Raw genomic sequence first — 27,964 nt, 5'->3', positions numbered from 1 at the left:
CAGCCAGTGTCCAATCTGACTAGCAGCTAATGCCACTTTTGCATCCACAACTCACTCCCAGCTTCAGACACCTCCACCTGGACTCTTTGTCTGCCCTACTCAGTAGCCGGATGTATTGCTTACCTGCCCTCCCATCACTTCTCAGCAAGTACAACTTACAAGGTTGTGCCTGTTGTCTTGTGTGCTCCTTGGGGCATTTGGTGGGCCACTGTGACATACAGGAAGCTGGACTGGATGGGCCTTTGGCCTGATCCAGCGGGGCTCTTCTCATGTTCTTAAACAGAACTTTCATAAGAAGCATTTCAATCATTTGGAGCAGTGGTCTTCAACCTCTTTGCGCCATGATCGCAATAAATAAAGTAATTATAAAACTGGGAATCTACTGCCAGTCCTGCCCCCCCTCCCGGGACCCGATCCAACCACCCCACCCCTGCCCACCCAATTTCTCCCCACCACTAGTGTTTTCACAACAACCCTGTGAGGTAGCAGCCTGAGTAGGGCCATCCTCAGGAGCTGCAGGGAAAGACAGCAAGAAGAGACTGTGCAGGATTATAGCAAGAATTCAGTTTTGATAGGATTGGATAAGAACATAAGAACATAAGAAGAACCCCACTGGATTGGGCCAAAGGCCCATCTTGTCCAGCTTCCTGGATCTCACAGTGGCCCACCAGATGCCACAGGGTGCACACAAGACAACAAGAGACTTGGATCCTACTTCTAAAATTGGGAGGTTGCACATACCTTGCGAAAGAGGTTGCACAGCTTGTAACCTGTGATGGACTTTTCCTCCAGAAATTTGCCCAATCCTCTTTTAAAGGCATCCAGGCCAGATGCCATCACCACATCCTGTGGCAAGGAGTTCCACAGACTAATTACACCCAAGTTAAGAAATATTTTCTTTTGTCTGCCCTAACTCTCCCAACACACCATTTTAGTGGCTGTTCCCTGGTTCTGGTGTGCTGTGAGAGGGAAAAGGACATTCCCCTGTCCACTTTACCCATTCCCTGCATAATTTTGTATGTCTCAATCCAAGCCATCTCTTGCACAGGCTTTGAAAGGTTGCCGCAACCTCCCCAGAAGAGACTTCACAACCCACGGGTTGAAGAACAGATTTGGAATATTAGATGTATTTATTTTAGAAAGCCATACCCTGCCTTTGTATTAAAAAAAAACAAATCAACCCACCCATTCAAGGGAGCTATTTCCTGCATCTGTGCAAAAGCATGACACAGGTTCATACACTCCATGTTCAAAACGTCTCCCCCCCCCCGACTCTCAGCAGCATGCTGAACACTGTTTCCTAATGCAAAAATACTGCCCTTCAGAAAGCATGGGTGCTATAATTTTCTATGACAACAAACAACACAGCAATGTTGGTGATCTGTATTGTGATCTGTGCATTCAGCAGAAGAGTAAAACACACATCTCTCCTGGTAATTTGAACGAACTAGTGGCACATTTCTAGAGATCAGTGCTGGAATTTAAAAAAAAAAAATTGTACAGTGATTTGTTATATGTTGTATTATGAGCTTGATACACAGCATTTTCTCAAATGCATGCCTGCAATTGGGACAAATACCCTGATGCAGTGAATCCAGTGTGTGGGTGGATCTAGTATACTGAGTACACAATGGCTTGCTGCATGGGAGTGGAGGGGGGGGGGAGGAAGGAGGAGACTTTATCTAGTAAGCTGGAAACCCCTCCAGAAATCTCTGTCTGCCCCTCTCCTTCAGATCCCCTCCTTGAGGTCTGTGCACCAACAGTCTCTTGGCACCATCCGCTGGTGCGACAGTGTGCAAGAAGCCGTTTGCTGCGGCAATCTCCGGATTGGAAAGATTAAGGCATTTGTAGCTATTGCATGCAAAATTGCCTCCAGGCCTCTTTTTCTCTGAAAGAGAAGAAAAGAGAACGTGCCTTCTTGGCCATGGGCGCTCTGCAAAACTCACATTTTGCAGCAAGAAAAGTGGGATTTAATGACCCGAATAAGTGATGCCAATGAAACCATTTGCATGTCTTTACATGTTTTGCACTGTATTCCGCAATGGCGAGTGTGGGGCACAATTAGTTGGTCTTTGCTAGGGACAGAGAGAGGCAAGGAGTTAAGTAGGGCAAGGAAGCCATCTCCTCAGTCACCGGAAACCTTGACCTCTCACCTCTCCGACTTTGGAGCTTTCCTTCCACATTGCCCACATCTCTGCAGGCACATCTTCACATTCACACATGTTTTATATGTTCACTTGCCTTTACCACAAGCTAAACTGAAAGCTGAGCTACACCCTAGTTTAAGCAAGCCCCGAGCTCCTGAATGCTTGTTTTTCCTTTTTAAAATAGGACACCTGATCTGAAGCCAGACAGGGAGGGCAATCCAGATGGGACTGGGGAGGGATTTAACCCTTTGCCCTCCCACCTCATCCCAATTCAGATGTACCTCTTCATTGACTGCTATTGTGCCAAGGGGAGCTTTCCCCTGGGGCAAAGGGAGTGGGGAGAGATATGGCTAGAACTTCAGCAGGGGCTGAGAGTTAAAGCCCCTCCTACAATTTTGATCCAGATCATCCCTCCCCACCAGTGGCATCACAAGGGTTTGCAGGAGGCCAGCTCGTCACCCCCATGAAGGATCTCCTCCCATGCAGTGGGTGGGGCTATGCCCTGAGTGGTGGGCATAGTGATGCTCCATTGCCCCCCCTGCCTTTGCTAGTTTTTTGGCTACAACTTGAGATAGAATAGAGATATTTCAACATGGTTTCTTCCACTGCAGTCTGCATGAAAACACACATCGAATGATAAATCATATGATGGTAGTATTTGGAAATATCAAGTTTTTAAAAATGTTGACCAGTTGTGGTGTCACCCCCTGCGCACGTCACCTGGTGCAACCCCACCCCCTGCACCCCGTAGCAACACCATTGCTCCCCGCACATGCTATTGTAGACAGGAAAAACAGGCAGGCAGCTCCTTAGTACATACTTAGAGTAAGACATGATTTGATGAAATCAGGAAGCTGAATTCTGATACGACTATAGTGGGCATTTCTGAAGAATTGCAGTCCATATGACTCCCTGGTGCATTCTAACCACTAGCTACTGCAGCAAAAACACTGGCCTCATCCATAAAATGTTGCCTACAGAGGCTCTGTGACAATGATGAAGAATAAAAGAAGATGATGCACAACCACAAAAGTTCACCAAGAAAGTTAACAAAGCAAAAGAAAGGAAAAGATGAGCCTCTGTCTCAAACAGGCTCATGATTGACAATGCAAGGGCTGGCCTTGATTAGAACAGCAGTCTTTGGGAGAGGAGGAGAGCATGCGGCAAAATGGGAAAGAAAAAGCGCCACGTTTGCAAAGTCCATCCATCAGTCCTGTTCCCTGCAGAGGTAATGAATTACCTGTTGCTCCTTCTGGTGACGGTCAGTCTCCTGGCAGTCTTTATTGACTTAGCTAAATTTGCTTAGGCATGTTTTGCTAATCCTTCCTTATTTGATTGGGAGATTTGGAATCATGAGAAATGAATGGGGATTGCTCCCAAACGGACCCGCAATGTACATGAAAAGGAAGAGGCAGTGATGGACCTGCCATTAATGGAAAGGGGCAAATGCCCCAGGAGTAGAGCCTCACGTGCCTCCAGGACCTTGCGAAAGCCTCTCTGAAGCTCTTGACGCTATTGGAAACTGTGCTTCCAGTTTGCCAGAAGCACAGTTTAAGAGCCTGGGGAAGCTTCAGTAGGCTTCCCGGTGTATACTGGAGTCACGTAGGGCTCCGTGTACTCCAGATAAGTGGGGGGCTTTGTGTATATGGGGGCTGGTGGCATCCTGCGGGGGGGGCGCCATCGTAGACCTTTGCCCCGGGGCTCAGGGCTGGGGAGGTCCGCCACTGGGAACAGGTGGGTCCCTGGATTCTTAGGACTTGGTGTGAGCCGGGTCTCAGCCCTCAAAACCTGTCCTGAATAAAAGAGATTATCTTGTGGATAACTGGATATGGGCCCCTCTAATGGACTGCAGCCAGTTCCTCACTTCCACACAGGGCTGGCCCATCCATGAGGCCAACTGAAGCCTCAGGCACCGAATTAGTGAGGTATACCCATCATGTGGCCTACTTGCCTTCACCGCTCTTCCTCCTCCTTCCGCACCCTGGATTGGAAAAGGGACAGAGAGGAAACATGGATGGGAGGAGAAGACTGAGCTAGAAAATTAGAGAGTGTTAGGAGTCTAACATGTCATCAGGGAAGGAGGGACAGCATTTACCCTGCACATGCCCAATCTCGTCTGATTTTGGAAGCTAAGCAGGGTCAGGCCTGGTTAGTACTTGGATGGGAGACCGCCTGGGAATACCGGGTGCTGTAGGCTTATACCATAGTCTTTCGAGACTGAAGGTTGACAACCAGGCATCAGGAGTCCTTGGGCTGGTCCCCCTTTCACACAAATAGAATTTAGAGTCCACGGATGTGATCCTATAGCACTTTCCTGGGAGTAAGCCCCACTGAACACAACAGGACTTGCATCCGAGTAGACACAAATAGGATTGCACTGCAAAACTTCCTTCCAGGCAGGCTTGAGAGCTCCAGCACTGTTCTCTGCACTTCGGTCTGCTACATTTAAAAGTAGCTTGAAAATCTGCTTTGTGCATTTTATTCACCTATAACTTTCTATTAAAAAAAATTTCAAAGGACATTTACACTGCGTGAGACTGCTGGGCAGGGCAGTGATCCACCAATTAGATTGTGTTTCTCTTGGCTGAAGCATTCGGCAATTGGATTGTGCGCCTCGGATAAAGATGAGAGGTGCATCCTGAGCTCAGTACATTGTGTCTCATTTGGATTTGCGCTGTATTCAGAATAGACTCCCTGTTCCTGAAGAGTCAGTGTGGTTTAGTGGCTAACCTAGTGCTTCTCAAACATTTTAGCACCCTGACCCCATTTTTAACCTGACCATCTGTTGGGACCCCACATATCGCGGCCGGCGCGAAGCCCAGCACTCGCCACCGGCTGCCCCTCACATCACTGGAACTGGTGCTGAAATAAGGCATGTCAGTGATGTTCTACAGAGCTGATGCGGTAAAAATAAGACACGTTCCCTTATCAAAAAATCGATATAGCTTAAAACAGTGTTTCTCAAACTGTGGGTTGGGACCCATTAGATGAGTCTTGAGCCAATTTCAGGTGGGTCGCACAGCACCTAGCTCTGCTGCCGTTGAAAATATGGAGCTGAAAATGTAGGGTACAGAGTTGCTGCACACGGTGGGATACTGTAGGAGAGAAGAATGGTGCTTTGCCCTGAATAGGTGGGAAGATGGGATGCTGGAAAGGGGGGAGGGCTGTGTGGTTGGAAAAGGATCCAAGTCTGCATTCTGCTTTAACTTCTGAGTGACAGGTGCAGCCTATTTATCCACAGATTTTTTTATCTGCGGATTTGTCCCAATGCGAATGGGGTGGGGGAAACCAAAAGTCATACACACCTTTGCCTCCTTTGCCCTGCGCTGGTGTCTCGCTGGGGGCTGGGAACAAGAATAGGCCCTCAGTTTGGCTGTACTTGTCGTAAGAGGCAACTAAACAGCCACCGGGTAGATGGGACTCGATAGCCTGGGAAGGCAGCTCATCTGAGAGAAGGAAAACTCTGATCCCAAACCTCCACTGCCTTGTGGCTACATCCAGTTATGGGAAAGGCTTCAGGAGTCAACCTCGAGGCAAAATCCGGAGCCGGAGTCCCTGAGGCAGTTCGCGGCTGTATACAGTCACGCTCTGGCAACTCCTGCGACACCGCTGGAACCAACCATATTGGCTTCTGCCTTTCCATTGGACCATTTCAGCGATGTGGAGAGGGAGGATTTGCTGCATGGGTAACAGTCTATCCTCCATATCTACATTACCCAGGCTTCGCACACTGGAGAGGACACTCTGTTCCAGAACCACCATTCAGAGCGCGATACCATAGTCTTCCGAGACTGAAGGATGCCAAGAAGGTGTCTCGCTTCATTTCCAGGCAGCCCAAAACACTGCAAAAAGGCTCTGCCTCACCCAGGGAGGGCAATAGCCCTGGAGCTCTGGAAGAAGTTCCCCTTGCAAAGGAACAGTAACACTCCTGGAGCCCCTGAACCAGCAAAGAGGCTGAAGAGGGGAAGGGGGGGCCGAAAATCTCTGTAGTCAGAACACGTGCAGCAAGGTGGAGCTCTCACTCACTCACTCACTCACTCACTCACTCACTCACTCACTCACTCACTCACTCACTCACTCACACAGGGAAAGGTGTGGTAGCAACAGAGGGGATTGCTTTAAAAAACCCAGGGAGCGTTTGCCAAATTGCCCCCCCCATTGAGATGGTGCAGGCAGTTACCAACACAAGCAAACCCCCCCCCCATGGTGCAGGCAATCATGGACACAAGCAAGCCTTCCCACCAAGCAAACCATGAGATATAGCCTACAATCCTCTCCACACTTTCCTGGGAGTAAGCCCCAATGTCTACAATGGGGATTACTTCTGAGTAGAAATGCATAGGGCATCCCATGTGAAAGAAGCTGGGCAGCTGGCAACGGGGAGGGCTGAGTACGGAGTGGAGGGGAGGGGATTGATAACAGCTGCCTTAATTTCCTTCCATCCAGAAGTGTCAGGCTGCAGTGTATTTGCAGTGTAACTCTATGGAATTTAGCACAACGCGTTTTTTGTTAATCGCGCCGAGTCACGGAACGGAACTAACGCGGATAAATAGGCTCCACCTGTATTTGAATTCCAAGCTGTGCAGAATAACAGCACAAACCTTCAGCTTAGATTTGAAACCTAAATTGATAATGTCATTTCCAGCCATGACAACACTTCCAGGTTAATGACATCACTTCTGGAGGTCCAGGCAGATTGTCATTCTAAAAAGTGGGTCCTGGTACTAAAACATTTAAGAACCACTGACATAAAATAAGAGATTTAAGGCAATTGTAGTTCCTACTGAGATGAGTGACTGAAGAGATTTGAAGCTCTCATCGGTGACAGCGGCAGCCAGCAGTGAGTCCTGGGCCATGCGCTGGCTGGAGTGACAAAAACATCATGCAAAAAGCCTGGAACAGGCCAAAGACAGCCGAGTGGCAGCTGGTGATGAGTCCTGTGCTTCTGCGACCCATTGAAAATTGGCTTGTGACTTGCTGGTGGGTTGTGACCCACAGTTTAGGAACCACTGGGCTAACCTGGTCTCAGGAGACCAAGGCTCCCATCCTTATTTGACCATGAAACTCATTCATTCTCAGCCAAGCCTACCTTACAGGGAAGATAAAATGGGCAGGGAGAGGCACAAAACTCTCTACATTGCCCTATGCTCATTGGAGGAAGGGACAGAAAATAATGTAACAATCAACAAACTGGCTCTGTTCCTTCACCTGCTCTGCCATCGCTTGTGACGCTTTTGTTGGCCTATCAGCAAAGGTTCATTCACCTGCACACTCACTGATGCCACGCATCCAGCACCAGCAATGTAAACCTTCAAAGGTGCATGAAGCTGCTTTTGGCGGCACAGCTTTGTGACTTAGCTACAGGGCAAACGGGCTCATCTTTAGACAAGGCAATAAATGTAATAAATAACTACAGAAGTCAGGCTCTGTCCCTTCCACTATATCAGCAGTGCTGTTTAAATGGGATTGAGCCTAATAAAAACACGGGCACATACTGAACACAGCAGAAGAGTGTCTCAGTCTCCCAGGACATCCCATTCCCAACCTTACTGTTACAATCACTTAAAATCGAGCAATTTCAAAAAGCTATTATGGTGGGAGATTGCAGGACTTGAAAGCAGTTCCTGGGGCTGAGCCTACATGTTCTAGAGCTGATGCCCAGTGAAAGCTAGCTCAGAGTGATGAATAATTGGGGACTTCTTTGCTCCCTTCCCCATCCCCCGCCTCCCCCAAAGCACAGGGCTTCTTGCTTTCAACAACTGCAAATGAGAACTTTTTTTTTAAAAAAAAAACCTATCCCACACATTACAGTACAATTGCTGAGTACCAAAATGCTGGAGGCACAAGTCACATAATTAATCTCTCTGCAACCGTCTCATTTGCTAGACCTCTGGCTGTGGCTCAGACGTGCGTTTAGGCAGAAACCATCGAGGAATGAAAGTCTCCCACTATATGCTCATCACTAGGGTGACCTCATTGTCTATATATGCAATAAGGGCCAGGATGCTCTTTGCTAAGGGGTCACAGGCAAGATTGGGGTGGTATGTTGCTTGAAAAGTGCAGTGCAGTGGGCCTTTGGCATTTGTGGGGGTTCCGTTCCTGGACTCCCTGCGCATGCAAGAATCCACGGATAGTCAAATCTGCAGGGATGTGCCAGAGACCTCAAGTCTCGAGTCTCTATCCCCCTTGACTCCAGTTGCCCAAGAGTTCTAACAAGCAGCCATCGCGACTTGTCCAGAGCTGTTTTCTGACATGAGTCCAAGTCTTTTTGAGAAACAAGTGGAGTCGTGGGAGCAATGAAAGCAAGCAAGCAAGAAAACACACACACAAAACAGAGTCGAAAGCACACACAAAAGCGAGTCTTGACTCGAGTCTATTTGGGTCTTTTAATTTTTAGGGTAAAATCCCTGAGATCCAAGTCAGTGCCCAAGTACATGCCTCAAGTCCATAAGATTCACAAAAAATGCATGCTTTTGCGGCTCGAATCCAAGTCATTTGATCGTGACCTATCCCTGCAAATCTGATTTAAAAAAGGATTAGAACAAGTTTTTAAAAAGTAAAAAACAATAATGCTCCCTACCTTAGCACTGCAAACTGCACCAGCTACAGGGCAGTTTCTGGCACTTCTGGAAGCTACTTCTAGGTACCAACGAGGCCCATGATCCCCTCCCCTTCCCTCCCTGGTGCACTCTGAAACTTAGGGTTTGTGCCACATATACCCCTAAATCAGCATTTCTCAAACTCCCAGGGAGTTTGAGCCCCGCTGTGTCTTTGCAGGGGAGGGGGGAGACAGCGACGCGATCGCCAGGATCGCGTTGCTTTGATGGCTGGACTTACCATAGCCTGCAGTAGCCTTCCGGGGGTGCGGGAAGCCCTACGCCAGCCTCCTCAGGGCTCCCCAACATGCGGAGAATGCAAAACTAATGATCATGACCCACTTCCAGTTTGCCATCACAAAACCAGAAGTGGGTCGTGATCGTTATTTTCGCAGTCTCTGCATGTTGCGGGGTCCTGCGGAGGCTGGCGTGGGGCTCTCCACACCCCTGGGAGGCTGCTGCAGGTTGTGGTAAGTCCGGTCAAGCCCTTGTGCCCCTTCAAAGCAACACGTTCCTGGTGATTGCGTAGCTGCCTGCCCCCTTCCCCCCAAGGACTTACAGCCGGGCTCAAACTCCCTGGGAGTTTGAGAAATGCTGATTTAGGGGTATATGTGGTACAGATGCTAAGTTTCAGAGTGCACCAGGAAGGGGAGGGGATCATGGGGCTCATTGGTACCTAGAAGTAGCTTCCAGAAGTGCACCAGGGAGGGGAGGGGACCACCTCTTAAGTGGGCAGAGGCCAGGGCTTTCTGGTTGGGGCATCGTGACGCCCCAGTTTGAGAACCACTGCCCTAAATCAAACCCCATCCTTTTGCTTTGTCACTGTCTTCAGCAAAGTGGGGTTATCCGCTTACAGAACCTAAAGCAAAAATGCCAAATGGACAAGGACAATACTTGGTTAACTGGATTTCAGATGAAGATCCAGCTGGTACCCAGTGGAATATCATCTGGCCAAAATTCAAGGCTCTCTTTTTTTTTTTTTCAAAAAGTACATCTGCAGTCCTCCTTGTTGTAACCCAAAAACAAGAGCATGTGTGGGTGATGCTCTCACCTGATGCTCTGTGCCAAGTCATGCTTTCTCTGTTCTGGGAAATAAAAGAAAGTCGGACTGACAAGTAAGGAAAAGGAGGAAGAGCTTCTGTGCTGGCCTTTGAAGGGGAGAGGTTCATTCATCAGACCAACATCTTTTCTCTCCTTGGCCAGAATTGGAAGAAACATGACAGATGTATAGCCATACTCTGGTTAAGGCAGAAGTGTTAACCTGAGGAGCTGGCTCCAACAGCAACAGAGCAGCTTTTATTCTAAGGAGAGCCTCGTGAACTGGGCTGGAGAGAGGCTCCAGCCCTGCAAGATGTTCTAAATATCAATGTTCAGCTCTGAAACTTGCAAGGCAGTAATAAGTTGTCCTCAGATCTCTTGGTCGATATGCTGTACTTCTTGATTGGATCCCCATTTTCCCTCCCCACTCTTTTTGCTCCCTAGCCTAGCTTCTTCTCACTCCAGCCATCTATTTTTATCTGGACCATCGTATCAGCAAACTGTTATTCTGCAAATCACACCTTTCAAATTACAGAGATAAAGGACCTCTAGGGCAAAACACAAATGAATATGCGAATTTCCTGCATCCAATTTGCATGATATTCCTGTTTTAGATCATTAAAATAATAATAATAATTAAGCAATGTTTTTGCTGCTTAGATTGTTAATTGTGCAATCCTTGGTTGTTTAATTGCTGACTTTGTTTCAATTTGTGTTTGGATTGTGTATTGTTTTTATTGGGATGTTTTAAATCTTACACTGATTGGTGCTTTGGGGGCACTTGTGGTCCTTCTTTTATAGTTGAAAAGTGGCTTAGGTTGGCAACCTTCCATCTCGAAAGACTATGGTATAAGCCTACAGCACCTGGTATTCCCAGGCGGTCTCCCATCCAAGTACTAACCAGGCCTGACCCTGCTTAGCTTCCCAGATCAGACAAGATCGGGCATGTGCAGGGGAACAGTTATTATAATAACAATACTGGCATTTTTTAGGTATGTGACAGGCAGCAGTGTCGCTGGTGCAGGAAGCCAGTGCGTCACCTCCATGATGGACCTCCTCCCATGCATCGTCCTCCCCCACGGAAGAAGGGCTAACTCATCTCAAAGCAGTAGGGCTTTCCTGGGCAGACAACGTAGCTTCCAAACAGATCAAGGCCCCATCACCTCTCCCTTGAGAAACCGGATGTGCATCGGATTCTGTTTCCTACCTGTTGTCTCAACAATCCCTTCCAGGATGACGACAATTTCGAATTGCTCGCTCTGCAGTGATCTTTGCGAGAGGGCAAAAAAGGGGCTCTTGTCATTGATTTCATGGCATATGGTGAGAGGAGATACAAGGAACAGCTGGTCGGCCCCGGTTCCAAATCCAACATCGAGCTCACATTGGTCTAGCGGCAGGAATTCACCTTCTGGCGTCTGTCGTGACTACAGAGAAAGATGGAGAGAAATCCCAGAGAGTTAAGAAGAAATCTTTGTGGCGCAAAGCTTTTCGCTGAGTGCCGTTGGGAGCAGTTAGCTAGGCCATGACTCACGTTTGGAATAGAATTAACAAAGGAAATAGCCACCTACCAAGTTAGCTCATTGGGCTATCTTGATCAGGGTTGTCTATGCTGAATGACAGCTGCACTACAGGTACAAGGCAGGGGTCTTTTCCAGCCCTACCTGGAGATGCCAAGGCTTGCAGCTCAGTGGCATAGCTAAGCCGGGCGGGGGGGCACATTGCCTCAGTTACCACACCATAAGGGGGTGTCTTAGAGGCCTCTGAAAGGCACATTCAGTTTTTGTTGAAAACCAGAAGTGCCTCTCAGAGGCCTCTAAGATGTCATATTGGGGTGTTAAAATTTTTTGAGGGGCGTTATGGGGGGGTATGGGAAATGCCCCAGGGTATCAGATGCCTTAGCTATACCACTGTTGCAGCTGGGACCTTCTGCATACAAAGCAAGAAATCTACCACTGAGCAACAGCCCTATCCCCAGAGCTATATAATGGGTATCACAATAAACAATCAATGGCCATGTGTTGGGGCCCAATGGTGAGCTGGACTTTGGTCTAAGAGAGCTTATCTCAAACTGGACAACTCTGCAGATTACCATGGGCAAGTCTTCTCTTGTGCAGAGCACAATCCTTCCTCGAGAGTGAGCTTACGTCCCCTTTCCCACTTAGTTCACATGAACCAAGAGCCCTGGGTGGGTTCCACACTGGGGCTCTTTAATGCCACTGGAGCATTGCTTCTCCCCAGGGTAGAAGCGTAGTTATAATTGTAGAGTCACATGGTATCATGAAGCATCACGAACTAATATCTCACTGGCAGAGTACTGAACCCTCCCTCTCTTTCTAGAATCTCTGCAAGGAGGTGGTAGGTCCTCAGCTATGCTGACACAAAATGCTAATGGTCTCAGGGCATGTGCTACTGCCTCTGCTCCTCCCACTTTCCAATGTTTAGCCCTTCCCACTTTCCAATGTTCAGTACTCTCTTCCTGGTCACATTTCCTCTTCTTCTCTCTCTGTCCTTCTCTTCCTTTTCCAATCCAGGGAGTGCAATAGGAAGGAGGAGAAGTGCAGGCAAGAAGGCAGATTGAGAAGACTTCCCCCCATCTGCTGCCTGATGTAACAGCTTCGGTTGGCCTCATGGATGGGCCAGCTCTGGCACTAGCATGAACCAGTGAAGGTCAAGTCAGCACCTGGATAGGAGACCACCTTGATTCCCATACCAGAAGAAAGGCAAGATGCAAATGGAATGGACTGATGACTATTCAGACATTGTTTGCGTTGAAAGCCTACTATTTCCTAGAAGGTATCTAGGGCACATGACTCACAGCGCTGTAGTCCTAGCTCAGTGGCTAGGTGTGACTCCCTGAGTGCCTGAGAAGGTTTTTTCTCCTTGAATGATCCCTGACTCTCTCAAGCACAAAACAAACACCCATGGTGGCTGCCCCCCTCCCTGTCCCTAGGGAAATGTTCTCAGGGAGAAACATTAGTTGAAGTAACAGCAATTCACTGGATGCTCAGGATGCGGAATTGAGTGATTGCAGACACTGCTGCTGGGTGTATTTGTGGTAATTAGCAAAAGAAATTAGCAAGGTGTCTACAGCAGATATGGACGGAATTGACTTTAAGAAAATTTTCAAAGGAAAAAAATGGGGGTAAAAGAGACAGGAGTGTGGAACAATGGATAAGATGCAAGAAAAGTAAGACTCCTGTTGAAATATGAGCAAGAGGCATCCCAGGGCTTCACTTGGCTGCCCGGAGCATATCTGAACATTGTGATTGACTTTGTAGTCTCTCTATTCATCTCTCTTTGCCACAGAAGCAGCACCCACGTGCCTTGCTGACCTGTATTAGCTAGACATTAGTTCCCCTCTTTGGTCACCGTTGGGATAGATGTCATCTTTGTGAAATCACATGTCAATCCCAGTTCCTTCGCAAATCCCTGTGCAATTCAACAGCTAACCTAATGTGATGTTCGATGCCTGAATGGCCAAGCCTCCTCCTCCTCCTCCTCCTCCTCCTTCTTCTTTTTTTTGTTTTGTTCTTTATTTCATTTTTTAAGGGACTGGTTTCCCAGTGGCTGACAAGAGCAGCCAGGGAACGGCGGCTGAAGGCTTTTCGAAACACTCCGAGAAAACACCCCTCATTTAAGGTTGAAGACTGACAGGGACAGACAACCCGCTCACCCAAGGAGCTGCAGAAAAAGGAGGACAAGAGCAACTGCTCTGCTACGGCGCTCCCACAACGAGAGCTGGAAATGGCAGAGATACTGATCAAAGTCATTTCTAGAAGTGGTTGAATCGTCCCACGTCTTTGTGCAACAAGAACATGTGAAATTTTCTATGGCATCAGCCTGGATAATTGAGTGGCAGCATTGAGATAACCCACCCCCTCCCCTTGGAAAAAATCTAATACTGTTCAAAAGGCCTCATTAGTTCACACACAGCTTTTAATGCAAACCTAGAGGGCACTAACATCAATTACATGTGCACAAAATCAAGACCATTGCCGAGCACTGATGCACCATCATCTCAGGCATGTCTGAATTAATAAATTATGAAGCTCTGATTCCTCCCTCCCCCCCCCCCCCAATATTCTGTAGGTGCAATATGTGAGTTTAATTTCTTTGGCCAACTGAAATTCCTATACAGGTCTAAAGCTTGTTGCAGGTGGAAAGTCCTTTGGAACGGATTACTGGATTGTTGAATCTTACTGTCATATTTGATGTCATGAGGTGAGGTCATGACTGAGTCTGCGCTCTATTTGAATTTGTCACCATGTTGCGAACGGACTGTGAATGAGTTGTTTTAAAATGTGATTGATTTTGTGTTATGGATTTTACTGTTCTCAGGGGCTGGCTCATCTGCGGAGGCCAACTGAGGCAATAGCCTGAGGCAGTGGATTGATGGTGGTGTCTGCCAGGTGCCTACACCTGGGCAGCAACTTCTCCACCAGCTCCCTAGACTCAAAAAGGAAAAAGGAAACTGAGCAGAAGAGAAAGCATGGAGGAGAAAAGAGAGGTGAGCTACAGTGTCTTTTGTCAACAGTGGCCAGGTGCCTGGAGCCGTACAGAAGAGACAGGCAGACTTCAGCCTTGTGGGATCTATTTGGCTTTTCACTAGAACTTTAACGTAACTGAAGCCTTTAGCTTGGGGCAGAGCTAAAGGCAAAATTTTGACTTGGGGGCACAGTCAATTAGTGGCTGCTGCCAACAAGCTGTACACTGAGATGTCCCCCACAGAAAACACACATTTACATCTGAGATCCTAAATGTTAGAGATTCTGAAACAAAACCGGACAGCAGACTTCACGAATGCAAAGTCATCAATCATCATCTTCTATTTACTCAGCATGTCTGTTCTCCCGCTGACAGCATAATCAGTGGTTCAGCCTGTCCACCCCGATCACTGACTGCACATAGGCCTTAATGACCTTACTGAAAGGGCATTCCTGGGATGCTACTGAGGCAGGCAAGACAATGAGCATTTTCAAGCAAATGCACATCTGAAGGAATACAGATTCGCAACCTTCACCGTAAATCTGTTTGAGAAGCCAAGTGCAGTGCTCATAGCTGCTCCAGAGACATAGATCTGAGTCTTTCCTGATTTTGTAAAACCGGCAATGTTCACCTGACATCTTGTCCTTGTTTCCATGTTGTGGATATGTGGTAGACAGGCATTCCACAAACTTGGCAATTTCTTCACCTTCTGCAACAACAAATGACTCAGGGATGCAGAATGACACATTTGAGGGTTTCCCCATGGTCCTGACTACAGTTTTAGGATTTGAGAGGAGCATGTCCATGGCTGTAGTGAAGACCACAGCCCTGAATTTGTCTTCAAGGGGCTAGATCAGCAGTTTTCAACCTTTTTCATCGCATAGCACACTGACAAGGTGCTGAAATGGCACACCAATGGCTTTCTGACAACTGACAAGGCACACCATGCTGCTGGCAGAGGGCTCAAACCTCCCAATGGCCTTACTAATAAATGACTCTCCCCAAACTCCTGTGACACAACTGTGGATCATTTGCAGCACACCAATGTGCTATGGCACAGTCGTCGAAAATTGCTGGACTAGACTGTGTATTCTATATGGGTTGGGTCAAGAAACCCTTCTTCCTTAGGAAGAACCCTTCTGGCTGTTCTCTTGAATTTCTCGAATTTCTCTTGAATTTGGCAGTGATATCTAGCCCCTTAGTGATGATCTTAGTTTCCATGAGAAGACTAGGCCAGTGTTCATTCAACAGTTGGATTTCTTCCAGGGAGTTTTCAATACCTTGCTGCCCTCCGTCCATATAAGCTTGGATCCCTGGAGAAGTTTGCTCTGGATGTGGGTGGACTGCAGCATCTGGTACCACATTATAATTGGAAGGATAAATTCAGTACATTGCATTCACTCATTAAGATGTGAAACATCAGCCTGAATTTCTGCCTTCAAGTCCAATTCCTCACTTTTGAAGAGAGAATCTAGCACATCTTTATTATTTTTCACAGGGGGACCAACGGCATTGATTCTCAAGCCCCATCTAATTGTTGACAGGGAATGGAGAGAGAGAGAGAGAGAGAGAGAGAGAGAGAGAGAGCCCTGAAAAATCTTCCATCCTGTAGGACTACACAAAAATACACAGTGTTGCTTCTGTACTTTTCCAAAATCCGTTCTCACTTCAGGGCCCTTCTCCATGGAGTGGGTGCCACACAAGCTCAGAGAATATGAAAACAAGGTGTAAACAATGCCTGAGGATTCTCATCTTTATCATAGTGCTCACATTCTGGATTTCCAAGGCATATTTGAAGCATGACTATACCCTTGGCCTCTACAGTCTTATAACTTTGCATTACAGTCCACCAGTACTTGTTTTTATCTCCCTTGTGATGTCTATTCCTTTTTATCATATTGCCCCATTTGATTGATTGACTGACTGATTGATTGAGACCTTTATTGGCATAAAACAATGGTCAGGAAACAGAGGCAATGGACAACACAGAATGCACACAATAAAAGACAAGCACAAGCGAGATTAAAAAACATTGACGTAAGACAGCCAGGCACAAAACCACTCACTATTCAAGACCAACTTGCAAGGGAGCTAAGAACAGAAGAACATAAGAACAGCCCCACTGGATCAGGCCATAGGCCCATCTAGTCCAGCTTCCTGTATCTCACAGCGGCCCACCAAATGCCCCAGGGAGCACCCCAGATAACAAGAGACCTCATCCTGGTGCCCTCCCTTGCATCTGGCCTTCTGACATAACCCATTTCTAAAATCAGGAGGTTGCACATACACATCATGGCTTGTACCGCATAATGGATTTTTCCTCCAGAAACTTGTCCAATCCCCTTTTAAAGGCGTCTAGGCTAGACGCCGTCACCACATCCTGTGGCAAGGAGTTCCACAGACCAACCACACGCTGAGTAAAGAAATATTTTCTTTTGTCTGTCCTAACCTGCCCAACACTCAATTTTAGTGGATGTCCCCTAGTTCTGGTATTATGTGAGAGTGTAAAGAGCATCTCCCTATCCACTCTGTCCATCCCCTGCATAATTTTGTATGTCTCAGTCATGTCCCCCCTCAGGCGTCTCTTTTCTAGGCTGAAGAGGCCCAAACGCCGTAGCCTTTCCTCATAAGGAAGGTGCCCCAGCCCCGTAATCATCTTAGTCGCTCTCTTTTGCACCTTTTCCATTTCCACTATGTCTTTTTTGAGATGTGGCAACCAGAACTGGACACAATACTCCAGGTGCGGCCTTACCATAGATTTGTACAACGGCATTATAATACTAGCCGTTTTGTTCTCAATACCCTTCCTAATGATCCCAAGCATAGAATTGGCCTTCTTCACTGCCGCCACACATTGGGTCGACACTTTCATCGACCTGTCCGCCACCACCCCAAGATCTCTCTCCTGATCTGTCACAGACAGCTCAGAACCCATCAGCCTATATCTAAAGTTTTGATTTTTTGCCCCAATGTGCATGACTTTACACTTACCGACATTGAAGCGCACCTGCCATTTTGCTGCCCATTCTGCCAGTCTGGAGAGATCCTTCTGGAGCTCCTGGCTGTGGCCCCATTTTCAGAAATCATACCTGCGTATCCCATTCTACATCTTTTTTCATGTATACATCTTATGCTAAATACCAGCTGTTCAGTATGCAAGATAGCCCATCTATGAAGATTCCATAGTAGCGAGAATTTCTCACTTCCTCAAGTGCTGCATTTAGTCTTTTCTTGGCACACACTTCCAAATATTTATACTGACTATGCAAGGAGAGATACTGTGCCTGCATTCTCTCCCCAGTCATGCGTTGCTTCGTAATGGTTTCAGAGCGGCAGTTCAAATCTTGATTGTACAGAATTTGCTGATGAACTTTATAGTAAAAAGGAATAGCCCACAGTTGTCATGATCCGGAGTAGAATGTCAGGATGATGTACTGTAGTGGTTCAGGAACAGAACTTAGACCTGGAAGACTCAGGTTCAAATCCCTGCTCAGCCGTGAAGTTTCCTGGGTTACCTTGGGCCAGTCATTATCTCTCAGTCTCACCCACCTCACAGGGTTGTTGTGAGGATAAAAGGATGGGAAGGAACCATGTACACAGCCCTGAGCTCCTTGGAGGAAGGGCTGTATAAAACTATGGAAAAATAACTGAGGGTGCAATCCTATACACATTTTCCTGGGAGTAAGCCCCATTGAACACCTGCAGCCTTACATTTGAGTAGACAAGCATAGGATTGCACTGTAAATAAAGGTGCTCCCTGGAATGGCAAATTTTGCTCTGCAAGACATAGAGTAACGTCACTGAGACCCTGCAACATTTCATCTTCTCTGAATGTATAATGTTTTCAAGGACTCTATCAAGGTCTCCTTTCCCACTAAGAGGATCTGCAAGATCTTTCCAACAAATAATGCTGAAGATGGCCAGAACTGGCCTCACCATGACTCTTCAATTTGCTATACAATTTCCTCCAGTTGTTGTCCATACTTCCATAGCAGAATCTGGTACAGCACAGGGCTTGATTTGTATTCTGATCTTGGAAGAGACAGCATGGAAAGCAGAACAGACCAGCTGCCTTGTGGCTCCACATGAGCCAGTCCCTTGCCACATTCTCCCCATTGGGCAAAGCTTTGCAGAGAACAGATGTCAGCAAAGGAGAGCATCTTTGCAACTTTCTCCAAAGTTAATTGCAATGAGGGCTGGGTGGGGAGGAAGGGAAAGATGGACACAGTGCTAGCACCTCCTCTGACCTTCCTGAGTGATGGTGAGGCAGCAGAAAAGACAAGCAATTAATGCTGCAATCCTGTGCTCAATTACACGGGAGCAAGCCCTGCTGAACCCAGGAGGGTTTACCTCCAAGTAAACAGGCACAGGATCAGGCTGTACCATGATTTTGGCCCACACACCACTCTTTTGGGTTCCCTCCTTCCATGCCTTGCCCCTCTGACCCATGCTCTGTTCGAAGTGAGGCTTCACTGCCACAAGCACAATACTCTATGAGATAGAAGAATCCATTTACGCCTGCATAAGCTTGGCCTGCAGATCAAGCGGCATGAGTGCGCTGACAGAGGTGGGCGACACGGGAAAGTTAAATGCGGGTGACAGAAAGAGTATGCATCAGGGACACACGTGGGTTGGTGTTTGTAGAAGAGAAAAAAAATTCACCCACAGTCTGCTGATTAGGTAGCCAGGGTGGGCTGTGTGCATCGAAATCTGCAAATAAATAAATCTTCCCATTTTCACAAGTGATACTAATCTTGCCTCTGTGTTGAGCCATTTTCTGAACTTGCCAATAAGAGTAATGTGATGTGTCAATGGCAAGCCCTAACACGGAAGTTCCTTAAGCCATTTCTGCCCAGTGTTGCATATATGCAACAGGGAACAAATGAGTATACCTGTGGGTTGGGCAGAAATGGGTTAATTCAAACAGACTTCAAATGGCCAGGTATGCCCCATTCTCTTTATTTCTGGGAGCAGAAAACCAGCATCTACATGCACACAGTTAATATTCCCATATTACAGATGACGATCACTGAGGTTGAGAAGTAAATGATTAACAGAAGGGCAACTGTGATAAAGAAACTATTATTTAAACTTGCAGTTCTGCTTCCGCTGTTAAAACTACTGGGTGTCAGTAACTTTGCAGATCTAATGCAAGCTGCCCAGAGACTCACCAGTAGATCGTGATCTCCCTTCTGGCCATCCCCGTTAGAGATGACCAAATTACTAATCACTCTCATGTACTTCCCCAAAAGTTACCCTTTGGTAAATGGCTAGCTGTATTCACATGCTGAGGAATGATGGCAACACCATTGCAATGGGTGTACAGAGGAACCTAACTCAATGGTTCCCAAACTGTGGGTCAGGACCCACTGGTGGGTTACAACCTGATTTTTGGTGGGTTTCCAAAGGGTGATGGAAAGATCAGATAACTAATTGCCTCAAGCCCTGAGGCTATTCAAAAGTCAGATACCTTAGCTGCTAATTACCCTGCAAAGAGCTCAGCTCCTCCAGTTTGCAAGCATGTATAAATATAGGGAGATAAATGTTTGAGGGTCTTTTTTGGGTTATTATTACTTATAAATCAATATTTTTTTCTAGATCTCCTTTTTTAAAAGTCTGACAAACTTAGATGGATCCTGACAGAGTGTCATTTCAAAAAATGGGTCCTGGTGCTAAAATGTTTGGGAACCACTGACCTAAATAAAAAGACAGATTCCTGCTCCAATGACCTTACAAGCCTGGGAATTAGGCTTAGACCTTAGAGTGCCTTAGACTGCCTGGGAATACCGGGTGCTGTAGGCTTATACCTACAGATCTCAGAAGCTAAGCAGGGTCAGGCCTGGTTAGTACTTGGATGGGAGACCGCCTGGGAATACCGGGTGCTGTAGGCTTATACCATAGTCTTTCGAGACTGAAGGTTGCCAACCAGTGACCTTACAAGCTGGAACGGATTCAGAGGAAGATGATAAAGGTAGTGAATGGTCTGGAAACCTAGTCCTGTGAGGAATGGTTAAAAGAACTGGAGAAGATTAAGGGAGAAATGAAAGACATTTTCAAGTATCTGAAGGGCTGTTACTCAGAAGAAGGGGAGGACTAGCTCTCTATAAGAGCTGTCTGGCACTGAAATTATTTACACTGACCAGTTGTCATCATGACTGTGATCCACCTGATGGATTTTTCTTCCATAAATCTGTCCAAATCCTCTTTTAAAGGCCTCTAGGCCAGGCACCAACACAACATCCTGTGGCAAGGAGGTCCACAGACTAATTAGGCACTGGGTAAAGAAGTGTTTCTTTTATGAAATTCCTGGCAGTAAGCAGAGATTAGATGATGAACCAGGTCCCCGACAACTCTATCTATGATTCTATGAATTTGCCAGTAGGGTAGGAGTGTGTGTGTGTGTGTGGGGGGGGGGGGGGGGAGATAACATAGAAGGTGTGATTTGAGGAGGGAGAAAGGTAACAGGAGCAAAAGCAGTGACACATATACAGTACTGTACTTTGATTTGGAAGGAGGCGCCAGATAGCTGTTCGGGGAGATAATTCTGCCATACAGGGCAGGCAAAGGAGAAGACACAGAAAATTAGCACCACCCACCTGCTCACTCACTATCTCACTCACTCACACACACACCCCTCTTATGAAAGCAGCCTAGTTTCCTAATCCAGGGAAACATGGGAGCCTCAAAAGCCTGCACATGCTTACATTGATAGATAAATGGTGCCTAATTCACAGAGGGAGAGCACGGGATATACATTTTCCTATTGCTTGATGTGCTCCTTTCCATGGCACAGGCTGATGCTGCGTAACAAATGTTACACCTAAGATCAGGGGCTAACTTACACCCTTGGCATGTTCAGTGGCTAAATGCAGATGTCCTACAGAAAGTAGGAGCAGAGAGGGAGCATCAGGTCTTATTGAGAAATGTGCGGCTTTCTTTGTGACTTTTCAGTGGGCCCTGGCAGAGGAACTACCTTCCCTTTTTTTTTTCTCCCTAAAAGGCAAATTCTCTTAATAGATTTCATTACCCAGTGTGCAATTAGTCCGTGGAACTCCTTGCCACAGGATGTGGTGATGGCATCTGGCTTAGATGGCTTTAAAAGGGGATTGGACAGATTTCTAGAAGTAAAGCCCATCAAAGGTTACAAACCATGATGGGTTTGTGCAACCTCCTGGTTTTAGAAGTAGGCTACCTCAGAAGGCCAGATGCAAGGGAGTGGCAAGTGGATGCAGGTATTTGCTTGTGTGGTCCCGGAGGCATTTGGCGAGCCACTTTGAGATACAGGAAGCTGGACTAGATGGGCCTTTGGCCTTATCCAGCAGGGCTCTTCTTACGTTCTTATTTGGGTCGCAATCCTACCCATACTTTCCTGTTCCATTATGGAACATAATGGGGCTTACTTCTGAGTAGACATGCATAGGACCTGGCTGTTAGAGTCCTAACATTTTCCTCTGCAAGCCATAACGTGCCTAGGAACCCACTTCATGGTTTCTGGACATTTGGCATTTGGGGAGGGGGGGAATCATCCTGGAGCATGAGGACTAGAAACCTGTTTCTGCTTTAATGAGATTGATTGGATGGGGTCTTCCTCAGTCGCCTGTGTTCATGTCCACATGTTGTTATTCGCTGTGTGTCATTGTCTCCACTGTTCCATTGCACCAGCCAAGAGATCCCTTCCTGGGAAAGACCATGCTGTAAACCAGGAGACCCTCCCCACCCATCTCTGCCTTCAAATGCAAAGCAGCTGCAGCAGGCCTCCTTCTGCAGAAGGCAGCCTTGATTGATGGTGTCAGGGGGCCTTTGGAGGGTGGAGTGGAGCCGGCCTGATAACACTTATCATCCTGCATAGCTGGGCAGGGATGCCTGGGCTGTACTAATCAGGTGTTGGGGGAAGCACAGAGCTAGCCAGCATGTGTGCTGCAACAGCAACCTTACACAGGCACAGAGGAGGGGGGTCACAAAGGTAAGAAGCCTGACGATGAGGCATGCTCAACAAGTAGAGCTGAATCTCTGCAAGGTGAAGGGAAAAGGCCACTGGCATGCCTGGAGTTTCACCTCCCCCACCCCAGGAACCCCCCTGGACCCCCCAGGTCCATCTGCCCCTGGACCCTGTTTCCAATCAGATGCTTTCAGGAAAGCCATGGCCCGCCCTTCCTGCTGCAGTCCAACCACTGGCATTCAGTGTGGTACACTGCCTCGGAACATGGAGGTTTTATTTGAGCATCAAGGCTAATAATAATGGAGAGATCCATGCTCTGTGAATTTGCCTTATCCCCCCTTTAAAACCATCTAAAGCCCAAACTGCACTGTTACCCTGCACATGCCTGATCTTGTCTGATCTTGGAAGCTAAGCAGAGTCAGGCCTGGTTAGTACTCGGATGGGAGACCGCCTGGGAATATCAGGTGCTGTAGGCTTATACCATATTCTTTCGAGACTGAAGGTTGCCAACCACACATTACAGAACGAGGTTGCCCGTGGTACTGTATTCCACTTCAGACTGCAAGTGTGGCGTTGTGGTATAGGCTGCTTCCCCTTGCAAATAATAAATTTTAAAAGCCTCAGAGCCCAATCCTAGCATGTCTACTCAGATGCAAGTCCCATTATAGTCAATGGGGCTTACCTCCAGGTAAGTATGGATGGGATTGCAGCTTTAATGTATGTGGTAAAGCTCATGGAAGGAAAGATTTAAGCACAGATCTTTTCTTGAGTTATGAGTTTACTACATGCAGGGTATTTCTTGCTGCCCGGGGGGCATTCTAAAATATGACTCCCCTACTTGTAGTCTCGAAGTGGAGCGATCCAGAATCCTTACTGCCTCGGTTTTACTGCTTCAGTCTGCCTCATGATTGGGTCTCAGCCAGTCAGTCGCCATCTCCACATCTTGTGGCTGTTAATTCCATCGTTTAATTGTGCCGTGTGGGAAGCACTTCCTTTTGTCTGACCTGAATCTCTTGCCAAGCAATTGCACTGGCGAGGATGCCAATTTTCACTTGGATGATGACAAGCTCTAGTATTATAAGGGGAGGGGAAAAGGAACTCTCTATTCACTTCCCCTGTGCCATTCCTCTGTCCAGAGTGCCTCTGAGCATGTCCAAAATACATGTCCCTTAACCAGTTGTCAACAACCAGTCTCATATATGCACGATGAGGAAAGTCAGCTCTGAGGACAGAGCTTGTGTCTTGCTTGAGCTTTAACTCCTCGGTTTTACAGAAATTTGAGTATTGCTTACTTTCCAATCCCAGGGAGACTGGCTACAGTTACTCAAAGGTGAGGGAATGGCAGTCTGCACATACGCAGAAACACCCTTCTCTTTACTATCCTTTCACATGTTCTGTGGCTGGATTCTGGTTTTCTGTAAGCTTCAGGGCCTTGTGACTCCTCCTTAGGCCTTTTCTAGTGCTTGACAGGACCCAGCTGCCTTATATTTGTGTTGGTTCCCTTAGTTACTGGTTTTAGAAAGGAGGTATGGAGAGAAGTTATGGTTACTGGAGGGAAAGGTACGGGTTGGCTAACACTGAGAGGAGTCAGGAGAAGGGGGCTTTGGGATGTCAGGATGCCTGCCTACATAGTCCAAGAACAGATTTCCTAGTTTTCTCTGATGGGACTAGAAACTTGACTTTCAGAAAGAAAATGGAAGCCAAAGTTCTCAGAACAACAAGTTTTGCAACAGACGGCAGTTCTATGGCTGCACAGGCAAGCACACCGCACTGTTTGTGACCTTCAAACTCAGCTGTTGGAAGGAAGCCCTCAGAACTGCCCAGATGCCTGCCTGTGTGTGCCCTTGTGATGGTGTGATCTGACAAAAGTCTCCGGCGCTCAGTGGTCCAGCAGGATTTGCCTTTGATAGTCAAAGCACTTGGGTTGGATTGGAGCCCATGTCAGAGAACGGCTTGTTCCAGGGATGCAGGAACTCGCGAAGACAGAAGCGAGATGCAAGTGACAGCTTGAGGCACTTCCTACTCTGTGGCAGGGGAGAGTTCTTGCCAGAAGGAATTAGGGCTGGCTAGCCACAGATTCCCCCAAATGCCAACCACCCGTAAGAATGGACTTCAGAACTAGTTTTGCATTTTGTTGGGCTGATTCGGCTTGCCGCGAAGGTAGTCAGGGCCTATCCCAGTATAGGGTTAATACTGGACAAGTGCCCATACTTGCCCAATGTACTTCTTAAGATGTAGGAGTCATGGTGGAGAGAATTTGATCCATCATATTTTGGGGTCACCTTGGAGAGGAGACTATGCTTCAATCTTTGGTATCTCCAGATTGGGCTGGGAAAAGATCTCCATCTGCAGCCCTACAGAGGTGCTATGAATCAATGCAAATGATTGATGCTAACTTAGATTGTCCAATGGTCTGAACAAGATGTTCTGCTGAAAACACTGTGTCCATGTTACAGCTCTTTGCAAGCTTCCACTAGATTTCAATTCTCAACCCAACTCACTTTTCTAGATATACTATACACAAGAGTTTTTTTTTTCCTCCAGGTGTAAGAGATTTCAGTTCAGTTGGGCCTTCGCAAGACTTGTCAAAATGGAAAAAAGTGGCTTCTATTAAAAAATCAGGATTTGATGAGGAATGAGCATGAACAGAACTGGTCAGTTACAACCATTCTTAAGACTTCTATGGTTTGGAGAGAATTTATAACCGGAGCTTTAGGAAGTCAACAGCAACTTGTGAGAGCCAGTTTCTTAAGAAAATGAAGGAATGCTTTGGAAGACCTGTAAGATTCCATCAGTGGCGTAGCTAAGGGGAGCAGGGGGTACATTGCCCTGGGTACCATGCTTTCAGTGGGTACCTACCCATACCCCTGACAGTGAATCCTGAGATGCAAGGGGCTGCAGGAGAAGGTACTACAGTGGTGTGAATGCCTCCTTGCCACTGCAGTACCTTCTCCTGCACCCCTCTGCAGGTGCTTGGAGCAGTTGTGAACCGCTCTGAGTGACTGATCGCTTTTTTTGAGAAAACAGTGGTCGCCTGATCTGAGCGGCTCTCAAACACTCTGAGTGCACCATAAGCCTGGAACTGGCAGTAACAATCACAACACTGCAATTACTCCCAGGTCAGGCACTTCCAAGGGTGATGCCTGATATCACAGCCCCGGCTGCCAGATGCCCTAACTACACCACTGGATTTCATGTAATATAAACCCTTGATACGGCCCTTGTTTTGTGCACAGATGGTCCCAGGTTCAATCGGTCCCAGGGTGGCATCCCACACAGATCTGGGGGAGACCAGCATAAAACACTAGAGAGCTGTGGCCAGGAAGTATAGACCAATGGTATGACCCTGTATGCTAGCTTCATATATTCACAGCCCAATCCCAACTAACTTTCCAGTGCCAATACAGTCGCACCAGTAGGGTGCACATGGCATCCTGAAGTGGCGGGACAGTCATGGAGGCCTTCTCAAAGTAAGGGAATGCTTCTTCCCTTATCTCGGGGCTGCACTGCGGCTGCATCGGCGCTGGAAAATTGGTTAGACTGGGCTGTCAGTTGCAGAACTCAGATTGTGGAACAGCCCCCCCCCCTTGAGAGGGGTGTGTCTGGCTGTGTCATTGCCCTTCTTTTGGCAGGCAGTGGTGACAGCATGCTTTTAGTTCACCTCTGCCTCTTTGTGAGAACATTTTCGTCTGCGGTTTTTTGATGTTCTAATTCGCTGCTAGTTTATTATTTTTATTGTCATTCTGATTTGTTGTTTTTCCACATTTATGAGAAGCCTTGAGGCTGCTCAGTGTGGAGAGATGGCATATAAGTTGTTGTCATCAATCAATCAAAGAACAGATGATCAAGGTGCCAGCGCTATCAAATGATGAGAAAAGGAATTTGGTGTATCCCCGCAGTGAGAAGCTTGGCCATTATATTTTGAATCACGAGCCAGACGGTTCTGTTTCTTTTGCCACTGAAATAATCTTGCAACCAAGTTATTTCTATGTGACATTATATCCCACAGCACTTTAAGGTGATTGCAGAATCACAATGAGGAATATGATGAAAAGGTAGTGAAAGACTAGATATTTACATGTGTTGGAGATCTTTATGTATTGAAATGCACTGGGCAGTGAGTGGATGGATTATACATATCATAACTTATCATGATCATGTTATAATCTTCCATACATTCCAAGAGCTCTGGTATTAGGGAATATTCAAGATGATGTAAAACAAGACAAGACATCCCGAGTACTGCTCAATATGGACTGGTGGCGGCTAAAATGATTGGCAGGATTTTGGAAAGATTCTAAAAACCCTAAGGTGAAAACCTGGTTATTTGGAATTTAGGCTACTGCTTTCCTGAAAAAAACCCATGCATTCTTTGAAATGAAGAGAAACCAGGATTTGCATGGGCGCTCTTCCCTCTCAAACAGCATTGGTCTATATTCTCATCTGAAAAGTACCTGAACCAAAGTGTGGGTTTCAGGAAGCAGTGATGGGACTAGCAGCAACTGTTACCTTGCACATGTTTGATCTTGTCTGATCTTGGAAGCTAAGCAAGGTCAGGCCTGGGTAAAACTTGGATGGGAGACTGCCCGGGAATACCAGGTGCTTTGGGCTTATACCATAGTCTTTTGAGACTGAAGGTTGCCAAACATGATGGGACTAGCCAGAACTTCAGAATCATTGGTTTGCGGAAACAATATTAGTTCTACCACAAGAACAACCTGCAACATCTTCTCTGTACATGGTTGTATATATTAAAGAACAATGAATAGCATAAAAGTGATCCTCAAAAGTTGAGGAATGTAAGAACACAGGAACGCAGAAGCTGATTAAGACAAAAATGATGATCAAGCCCTGCACACGGACTCTGGCAGAGGTCAGCCGGATGTCCCCCTACCCCAGGAAGTGTGCAAGTGGGTTAGCTAGAGAAAGCCATCACCTTTCATTTGTCCCGGTATTTGTTAATCAGAGGCATCCTGCCTGTGGACATGGACTTTTATTTATGTCCTAGTTATAGCACAGTTATTGATAGCCCTTTAAACATTTATCTGTATTTCCATCTGTGCTAGTGATCAGCATCCTATGGCAGTGAATGTTATGAGTTCATTATGGCTTGCATGAAGAAGGGGAAGACCATTTAGAACATTAACAAAGAGGAAGAACATTCAGCATCTTCGTTCACGTTATGTTTCCGCCCTTGGTTTTCCTTTGTTTCACTTGGCACCCTTTCTCTGCTCTCCGGTCTTATCTGCTATAAGGCTGCTCTGATTCTCTCTCTCCAGAACTTCACAACCAGGGCAGGGCATACTATGAAAAAAACATGCAAGGAGTCTGCTCTGGATCATATATACATGTGTCCGCCCCCCCCCCCCAACTGTGTGATTTTGAGCCCTTGCTATTAAGCAATTCTACAGCTTGCCTCCTTATATCTGGAACAGGAAGGAAGAGCTTCAGCACATCTCTTGTAATTCCTCCCCTCCCCAAGCATTTTCAGCTTGGATTTTTTTGGCTCCTTGCTGTCTTGACCATTGTTCGCTCCTGCTAACTCTTTGTGACTCTAATTCAGATCAGTGGGCTGGGGTTGCTGAGGCACAGGAAATCCTTTCCGCTGAGCAGTGAAGATCGGTGATGACAGCTTCGACAGCCTCAGTCACCTGTTGGGGAGCAGGTAAGACCTGGAGTCAGTCCTCTTCCACCGACAGGTGAGGTCAAAGCAGATAGAATATTACCAGTGCAGGATCTCTTGTGTGTAAGGACTGGCT

At 46.9% G+C, this 27,964-nt stretch overlaps 1 protein-coding gene and 1 pseudogene across 1 annotated transcript in view; one reads left to right on the top strand and one right to left on the bottom strand.

Annotated features, from left to right (window-relative positions):
• LOC136651764 (G protein-activated inward rectifier potassium channel 1-like) overlaps positions 1-27,964 on the bottom strand; it is a 32,439-nt gene that overhangs the window by 1,596 nt on the left and 2,879 nt on the right. The window contains exon 2 of the mRNA XM_066628429.1: positions 10,989-11,205. Coding sequence (XP_066484526.1) covers positions 10,989-11,205 — 217 coding nt within the window. The remainder of the gene's footprint in view (positions 1-10,988; positions 11,206-27,964) is intronic.
• LOC136654512 (5S ribosomal RNA) lies at positions 4,228-4,344 on the top strand (annotated as a pseudogene).

This window comes from Tiliqua scincoides, chromosome 5 (genome assembly GCF_035046505.1).
Source record: "Tiliqua scincoides isolate rTilSci1 chromosome 5, rTilSci1.hap2, whole genome shotgun sequence".
NCBI classification, from domain to species: Eukaryota; Metazoa; Chordata; class Lepidosauria; order Squamata; family Scincidae; genus Tiliqua; species Tiliqua scincoides.
The sequence above is the reverse complement of the archived record's forward strand: the minus strand, read 5'-3'. Positions and strand labels throughout refer to the sequence as shown.